Raw genomic sequence first — 9,871 nt, forward strand, 5'->3', positions numbered from 1 at the left:
GTTGGCCCCGGTCCGGGGGGAAGACAATAAAAACCCGGGGGGGGGGGTTGTTGCATTTATCAAAACTGGGGCAGTTGCCCATCAGCTTCTAGCTTTAATTTTCAAACCTTAATGGAACAAAATGAGAGATGATGGGTTGCTATGGGCAACTGCTCCAGATTCTGTCTGCTCCAGCTTTTATAAATTCTCTTGACTGAGTTCCTTTGTTTTAAATCACTATGAACTCTTGCAGGTCTTCAGTTTAGCACATACCTTTAAGGGCAGCTTTACTGTTATGTGCTGTGGAAAAAATGATGCTGGTGTGTTTTCTTGTCCATTGTGGTGCATTGGCAGCGTGTTCAAATGAATGAGCTGCCTTAACACAATGCACGGATAACATGTTGTTATATAAAGGGGATTAACATTCCGCATTGGCCTACACGTGAATGGGGCTTTTTCGATGACTGTATCAGCTTGTTTCATTGAACACTGATAGAAGAAATGTAACCATTTCATTACATCGGGGGTCTATTTATAGGTCTTCAGCCCAGCCATATGATGGGCGAATGCCGTTTGCACTAGATGGAGCCGAGGAGCATAAGAAATGGCAGCTGTTCTGTGCAGATCAATTGTTTTCTGTGATTTCGGTTTATTTATTTGTAACTATTGTGCTATATATTGTGTGTGTGTGTGTGTATATACCAAATATTGTGTGTGTGTGTGTATATATACCAATTATCTAAAGCCTTGCTTACCCTCCCTTAAAACAATAGTCACCTCACTGTGGAATAATAATTAATGGGATGTTAAAACTGCTCTGTTCTGTATTTTGGCTACAAGAAGTGACATGATTACATTTCCTCACGTGCAGCGAGGTGTTTGAAGTGAACACACATTAAATTGGAAATCTCATTCTTTTCCCTTATAATCCTTACGGATGATACTGATTTGTGCTGTGTATCTCATTTTGCTGGCATGTAATTGGGTTCAGACTGTTTATTTTTATGTTTTTCCTATTTTCTCCATCTTTGATTTGTCCTGTATTCTTTTAGGTCAATGTCCGGCCTGGAATGACAGTCTACGATTCCTTGGATAAGGCTCTGAAAGTGCGCGGTTTGAACCAGCAGTGTTGTGCAGTCTACCGCCTTTTACATGGGTATGGGGCAGAGTTTTTTTTTATGTGGAGGAGGCGCTACAAATAGAAGCGTCATGCTTGATAGTTAATATGTTTGCATTTGTTTACCTGTAGAAGTACTTTAAAATACACATTTAAGTAAAATGTAAGAAAAAAAGTGAACGCAGTCTAACTCTGAAAATGTGGAGAGATTTGAATTTTTCTACCAGTGCTGTTTGAAGTCTTGGTTTAAAAAAAAAAAGTCCTTTCCATTTACTTTTCTAACTATTTGTGTATGGGGAAGCACCTGGAAACGCTTCCTTGTCTGCTCCACAGGATAGGGATGGCAGGCATTCTGGTGATCCTCATTGCTCCTGATTGACCTAGGTGGATGTGGAATGCACACCTGATAAAACTTCTGGCAGACGCACTTGGTGCCCTGCCAGACTGCTATCTTGCTTCACGGCCCCTGGCTGAATCTCCAGTTCTGAGAAACGGCATGTCAGAGTCTATGATTCTTATAATGCTGAAGGCTACGAAGTCTACTTCTCACAGGGTCCATCATCAGACATGGAAGGCTTGCTTCACTTGGTGTAAGTCTAGGGGTTTTCACCCTAGGAGTTTCTCTGTACCACAAATCCTCTCCTTTTTTCAATTGGGTCTGGACCAGTGTCTAGCCCTTAGCGCTATAAAGGGCCAATTTTCTGACCTTTCCATTCTGTTTCAGAGACCATCTGCCTCTTACTCTTTAATTAAGATCTTTGTAGAGGTGGCTCCCCCTGCCCATTCCTCAGTGACCCCATGGGATGTGAATGTGGTTCTCTCAGCCACAAGGTAGTTTTCTTTGTAGCCATCACCTAGCACTTATGTGGAAATCTTTGGCTGCAAGGTCGTTTAGAAGGCAGGCAGTCTTGTTGGCTTTCGTCAGGCAGCAAGGGCTGTGATATCCAGTTCAACTTCAAAATGTGCAACAGCCCTCTTTTCTGTTGCATTGTGCATAACATCCCCAGGTTCCAGCTACTAACCGTGCAGGAATGCACTAGAAATGGTGTAAAATGGCCCTAAATGGATTTGCTGCATAGCCAGCACCACCCCATCTTTGTTCCCTGACAGCTGCTCCGTCTCTCCCCCCCACCCCTGACCAGTTGACACGGTACACATGCAACACATAATACACACACGGTACACATGCAACACATAATACACACACGGTACACATGCAACACATAATACACACACGGTACACATAGAACACATAATACAAACACAGCACACACACAACACATAATACACACACGATACACATGCAACACATAATATACACACACGGCACACATGCAACACATAATACACACACGGCACACATACAACACATAATACACACACGCGGCACACATACAACACATAATACACACACACGGCACACATACAACACATAATACACACACGGCACACATAATACACATGCAACACATAATACACACAAACGGCACACATACAACACATAATACACGCACACGGTATACATACAACACATAATACACACACGCAACACATAATACACACACGGTACACATGCAACACATAATACACACATGCAACACATAATACACACACACGGCACACATGCAACACATAATACACACGGCACACATGCAACACATAATATACACACACGGCACACATGCAACACATAATACACACACGGCACACATACAACACATAATACACACACACGGCACACATACACCACATAATACACACACGGCACACATAATACACACACACACGGCACACGTACAACACGTAATACACATGCAACACATAATACACACACACGGCACACATACAACACATAATACACACACACGGTATACATACAACACATAATACACACATAATACACACATAATACACACATAATACACACATAATACACACATAATACACACATAATACACACATAATACACACATAATACACACATAATACACACATGCAACACATAATACACACATGCAACACATAATACACACATGCAACACATAATACACACATGCAACACATAATACACACACGGTACACATGCAACACATAATACACACACGGTACACATGCAACACATAATACACACACGGTACACATGCAACACATAATACACACACGGTACACATGCAACACATAATACACACACGGTACACATGCAACACATAATACACACACGGTACACATGCAACACATAATACGCACACGGTACACATGCAACACATAATATGCACACGGTACACATGCAACACATAATATGCACACGGTACACATGCAACACATAATATGCACACGGTACACATGCAACACATAATATGCACACATGCAACACATAATATGCACACATGCAACACATAATACGCACACGGTACACATGCAACACATAATACGCACACGGTACACATGCAACACATAATACGCACACGGTACACATGCGACACATAGTTCGCACATGGTACACACGCAACACATAATTTGCACACTGCACACATACAACACATAGTACACCCTACTTACACTGGTCATAGATCTCTATTCAGCCCGTTCACAGTCCACACAATAAGCAGCCCAGTATTAGGGTTCCAATTTTGAAGTCCCCTGGGATTTGATCGTGCTACCAGTCAGTTTGCCCCTGGTTCTGGGCTAATTGAGCAATATTGCGGCTCCGCCAGTGTGTACAAGCACTCGAGTTAGGCGGGGATGGGAAGGGAGTGATGGTGCAAGCAGCCCAATTAATGGAGCGACCAAATTGTTGACAGCGATTATAATTATCGACTTAATTGATCAGTTGTTTCACCCCTAGGTTTTTTAGTTTATTGTGGTGCATTGACGACCTGTTCAAATAAATAGGCTGCCATATTGCAAAACAGGATAGCATGCTATATAAAGTGGATTAACATGCCGCATTGCGCCACACAAGTGTGAGTAGGGCCTTGATCACTGTGTCTGTTTGTTTCAATGGCTTACTTCATTCCTCTCTACTTTCACCCACAAGGTAGTTTTCCTTGTAGCCTTCACCTGTGTGAGACGTGTCTGAATTGATGGCCTTTTCTAAACAGCCTTTTATGATCTTGCATAGGGACAAGGTGTTGTTAAGGCTTAGGACTTCCTTTTTGTCTATGGTAGTTTCTGCCTTTTACCTCAAACAGCACATTGTTTTCCCATCCCCCTGCCAGGCTCTGGTTCATCAAACAACAACATTCCCCTAATGTTTGGATTTTTTCTGGCTGTACATGCCCCGACTTTGAATTCTTAAATTTGTAGGTGACTCTGACATTATTCAAACCTATGGCCTAAAGCAGTGGTTCTCAACCTATGTCCTTGGTCATTAAGTCATGACCCAAGTCGCACCTCAGTAAAACGCATGACATTGTGGTGCCGCGCGTTCCGGTGTAGGCGATCTAACTGTGGGGTGCCATTCAAATAAATGGCAATGCAACATACCACCCACACCAGAATTTGCGGTATGTGCGATTTTGTGTGGTACACTGAATCGCACGGGACTGTGCAATTAACGTACCTTACTAGTGTGAACAGGCCCTCAAAAACACTGACAGACACACACAACCACAGACACATTCTCTCGCATACATACACACTCCAAAATGTTTTTGTTTTTTTAAGATCCACCCAGTCTCCGTACCTTACGAGAACTGGAGTGGATCTCAGCCTGGGGTCCAGTGTGGGTTGCTGTGCTATGACAGAGCTCCATCCATATGTCCATTGCTGCTACAGCTCCTTTGTGTGCCCTGTAGAGGTTCCGAAAACCAGAGTGTGGCATCACTCCAGTCCAGGCACCGCTACAGGACATGTGAGGGAGCTGTAAGCAATGCATGCATAAATGGAGCTCCCTCACGGATATAGCCCCTTCCCATCCCACCTCAAGCTGACCTTCGGCACCGGGCAGCATATTTTGAATGGCTGCTCGGCGTGAGAATTGACAGTGCTGCACTAGGGGAAGGCTGAGGAACATCTCACCTAGAAAAGTGGAAGGCATGCGGTGACCCACTGAACACGGGGTCGCAACCCACTTTTGGGTCACGACCCACCAGTTGAGAGCCAAGGGCCTAAAGGATCCAGCTCCCCCCTTTCATGCTAAGGCTTGATTTACTAGATCTGCAAACACCTCTTTTCATCATCAGGCAGATTTGTAAGGCTGGTCTTCTGTTCACATGTTCTGTAAGTTCAGGTGGACATTTCTGCCTCCATCTGATGCCACCTTAGGGCGTAAGGTCCTTTTAAGAGTTTCATTGAGCTGCAGACAGTTCCCAGTTTCTGTTGTTTTCTTGGGCTTTTTAGCAGTTGTTTGCTCTGTTGCCCACCCCTCAGTTGGACTGCTTTTGCATGTCCCAAAGGTTTATGATTCCCTTTTGACCTTCAGTGGACGAGAAACAAAATTATTTTCTTGGAGTCCATTGAGGGACACAGGTCCCGTCCCTCTGTGTTTATGATCATGCTCTCGCTAGTGCTTGGCTGTATAGACATGCTGGTGGTAGGAGCGGTTATCGTGGGCTGGCCTAGAGGTTTTTTTTGTGTCCACTCCTTCTGTACATGGCAGTATAACCCGAAGGTTTACAACCGCCTGTGTCCCTCAATAGACTCCAAGAATTTTTTTTTACAGTTAGTACAAAAATCCTATTTTTCTAAAGCAAAGATTTCCACAGGACTGCCTCTTTTATTAACGAATTCTCTGATAAGCTCTGCGAAGATGATTCCGATTGGTTGCTATGGGCAACAGGTACAATTTCCTTTGCTCTGGCATTTATTATTCAGCTCAGAAGAAATCTTCCACCATTCTTTGCATGTGCATTCAGCACAGATCATGGGCATATGTCAGCTGAAATCATATTTCCCTACATATTGCAGAGCTTGGCATCACTACTCCCATTATACATAGGCATAGCTAGGAATCGGTTATGTAATGCCAGGCTGCAGAAGATTCTGTTTTTATTTTCTGCCGAGGTCTGAAGAAACTCTTCATCATGTTAAAGAGCACCTGCTGCTTATTACAGCAGCAGCTGCCATTTTGTAAATTGATAAGCATAATGTTTCTATAGCGCATAAAATGTCTCCCTCTTATGTGTAATTTGTAGTACATAATGCTGATCTTATGCAGCTGCACCTCTCCTGTGCCGAGAAACCAATAGGAAATGAGCTTCCATTGATCTTTTCTCTCTGCAGCTGAAACATTAGTTGATTGATTGCCAACGTTACAGCACACATTCTTTGCTAGTAACTCAGGCTTTCTAAAGTAAACCTGCAGTGTCTGTGGATCTCAGGCATGTACTGTATAAAGGCTTTGAGTTTGTCTCCAGCATTCTCTAACCCCAGCAATGTAGTGGATTGACTGAGGTCTGTGTTTAAGGGTCTCCATGGGTACCTAGAAGTGGCTTTAGTGCGTAATAATGGTACTTGCAGCAACCCTATGATACTTAGACTGTATTTTTCTTACATTTCTGAGAGCATGATAGAATTTAAAAGGACCTATCTCATCATTTACAATTAACCTGTCCAACATAGCATACTCCTTAGTAATTTTAGAAACCAACCAAAAAAAAAATCTGACAAATTAGCGTTACTATTGGGTGTAATTCAGGCTTTTGTCTTATTTAGAAATGTCTGTCAGTGAAACAGTTTCTTTGTATTTGCCACGCCAGTGACTTGACCTCTGGGCGGCTAGCAAAAAGACACTTTACAGGATACCGTGAAACGCCCCCCCATGCATAGATTAGTCGCTCCCCTTTGATTCCACCTTGAAGGCAAACAACATCATCTGGTGATATTGTTGTCCGTTCATATCATACAACGAATAACATTTTTCAGCAATCATGACGTGAAAGCCCACCCCCCATATGTAAAGTCAGGAAACTAATGTGCCCGATTCTGTCATTGTTGACTCTTAACCTTGGTTTTTAATGTGTGACAAATATTACATTTACTTCTGCATAACAAAACTTGCATGTTCTTTAGCCGTCCATGTTCCAACTTTGACTTTTGTATGGGGATGCACCGATACCGTTTTTTCAGAATCGAGTACCGATCTTTTTTTTTTTTCGACACTCACCGATACCGGAAGTCCCATTAAGGAAGCTGGGCGGCGTGTAGTGACCTGCCGTCCAGCTTCCTGAATAGCCGGGAAGCCATCTCTATGCTCCCTCATCACCTGGTGACGTGGAAGCATGGAGCTGGCATTCTGGCCAATCAGGAAGCCGGGGGGGGGGGGGGGGGGGGGGGCAGGTAATGACTCGCCGCCAGGCTTCCTGATACCGGTAGTTCCAGTATCGGGAGCATTTTGGCGAGTATGAGTACTCTCCCAAATACTCGGTATCAACACTGATACTAGTATCGGTGCATCCCTCCTTTTTAGGGGTGCTCTGACTGAAAAAATGTTGAGAAATCCTCTGCTAAGACTCAATAAAAACTTGTATTTGTTACCCCAAACTTAGCAAATCTTCAATTTTTATGAGTTCAGGTCTACTTTAGAATAAAACTAATAAATGGCTTAAAACCATAAAATTTCCAGTCAAAGAAATTCTAATATTGGCCACCTTCCTAACCATACACGAAGCCGGGCAGCGAGTCATTACACGCCACCCCACTTCCTGTTTAGCGGGGAAAGCCGGCTTCATGCTCCCTGATGACGAGGGAGCATGGAGCCGGCTTTCCCCGCTAGGTTTCTCGGCCAATCAGGAAGCTGGGCAGCGTGTAATGACTCGCTGCCCAGCTTCCTGATATCGGGAGCATTTTGGCGAGTAAGACTACTCGTCCAAATACTTGGTATCGGTGCATCCCTACTTCTGTATGACCACAAATAAATGGCATTTCTTATACCTCCCACTAGTGTTTTGTAACTGGTTTCTTATTTTTGTAACGCAGGCGAAAAACCTTAACAGACTGGGAGACGGATATCACCCCGCTGGTTGGAGAGGAACTGATGGTGGAAGTTCTTGCCGATGTCCCTCTGTCTATGCACAATTTTGTGAGTAATCATTAAGTGTTTTAAACGGTATGCTTTTCTGTGTATGCTTAACCCCTTCCTGACTGATGACGGGATTATTCCATCAAAAGTTTTCAAATACATAGACTGATGACAGAATAATTCCGTCTTGCGGGAAAATGAGTGCTGGTCCGTGGAGGGACCAGTGCCCGTGGGGTTTTTGCTGTTGCTGGGTCCCTCGGTGTCCGAGGCAGACCCTCAACAGCAAATCAGGGGGCCCCAGTAATGTGATCACTGCAATAGCCAATTGCAGTGATCACAGTGCCATTGCAGCCACTGATCCGTCTTGCAGCTCACTGTGTTGTGGAGCTGCAAGTCGGATCAGTGTGCTACAAAGTGATACAAAGTATCTCCTGAGGAGAATACAGTGTTTCCTCAGAATACTAAGTATCCAAAGCCCCTGTGAATTAGAAAGTATCCAAAGCCCCTGTGAATAAAAAAACAAAACACTTTAGTGCCCCCTAATTGGAAAAAAAAAAGTAAAAATAATATGTGGCGAGGAGGCTATTAAAGTTAGAAGACAAACATATCACATTCTAAAAATGTTCCACACTAAAATAGTTTTTCCCTCCTTGTATTTTGTGACCTATAACTCCCAAAAAAACCTGATATGTCCTATAAATCAGGAAAAATAAAAGAATTTCTTATGAATTACTTTTCTGTTAGCTACACTAATTATGTACACTTTATCATTGCCAAGACTGAAAAACGTGGGGGGGTTTTCCCATTTTTATTTTTTTTAATGCATATTTCAAATCAAATTAAAACCCATTTTGTCCTTTAAAAAACGGTATATAACATGTGTAGGTGCAATGAATGAGGAAGATGGAAATTATGCTTAATTATGCAAACACATAGCACAAATGGCAAAATTGCTCCGGTCCCCAGGAACTAAAACATTTTCTGAAGCTGTGTCACTAAGGGGTTAATTCATCCATCTTAATAATCTCCTCTTGTTCTCTGTTCCTAGGTGAGGAAAACGCATTTTAACCTGGCTTTCTGTGACTTCTGCCTGAAATTTCTGTTTCATGGTTTCCGCTGTCAGACCTGTGGGTACAAGTTTCACCAGCACTGCAGCAGTAAAGTGCCCACCGCCTGCGTGGACATGGCCAAACTGCCCAAGTAAGTAGGGATCAGGCCCATCCGCCTCTGTTTTTCCTATAAATGTCAATAGACATACTTGGACATTTGAGACATAAGGGGTGCAAGTTCGTAATGCACGTTGTCTATGTGTCCTCCTCCAGACCAGCAGGCAGTTATCCGGATTTCTCGTTCTACCCTGATTATTCCCTTGGCATTATCCATGAACCCTACACCCCGCAACCATCCACCAGGTAACAACCCACCACTTCTTCTTTTGTCCTGTCACAACTTTTCTCCTCTTCATTTCTGTTGTTATCCCTGGTGCCCACCCCATTCCATCTCTCCCTTCCCGCAGCCCCCGGACACAGCACCCTGGAGCTGATTCCTTTCCATTCCCCAGCGAGGGTCAACCCCTGCAACGGCATCGCTCCACCTCCACCCCCAACGTTCATATTGACAGCACCACTGGCCCCGTGGATAACAGCATTATTGAGGTACCCTGGCAGGCAGAGACTGGATTCTTCTAACTATTTTGCAAACAAGGAAAAACTAGTATATTTTGTTACCTATAAAATCTAAGGCTTTTCACCTCATTGCTTCAACTGATCTCTTGATGGTGTGACACTAGTGGGGGGAGTGTGGTTAGTGAGGAT

The 9,871-nt window shown here is 43.6% G+C and overlaps 1 protein-coding gene across 1 annotated transcript in view; it reads left to right on the top strand.

Annotated features, from left to right (window-relative positions):
* The window catches only part of LOC108795925 (serine/threonine-protein kinase A-Raf-like), a 23,909-nt gene extending 14,164 nt beyond the window's left edge, over positions 1-9,745 (top strand). The window contains exons 4-8 of the mRNA XM_018567259.1: positions 1,032-1,135; positions 8,015-8,117; positions 9,106-9,257; positions 9,380-9,469; positions 9,574-9,745. Coding sequence (XP_018422761.1) covers positions 1,032-1,135; positions 8,015-8,117; positions 9,106-9,257; positions 9,380-9,469; positions 9,574-9,745 — 621 coding nt within the window. The remainder of the gene's footprint in view (positions 1-1,031; positions 1,136-8,014; positions 8,118-9,105; positions 9,258-9,379; positions 9,470-9,573) is intronic.
* Positions 9,746-9,871: the final 126 nt, after the last annotated feature.

Source organism: Nanorana parkeri, unplaced genomic scaffold (assembly GCF_000935625.1).
Source record: "Nanorana parkeri isolate BGI_ZX_2015 unplaced genomic scaffold, ASM93562v1 scaffold1026, whole genome shotgun sequence".
NCBI lineage: Eukaryota > Metazoa > Chordata > Amphibia > Anura > Dicroglossidae > Nanorana > Nanorana parkeri.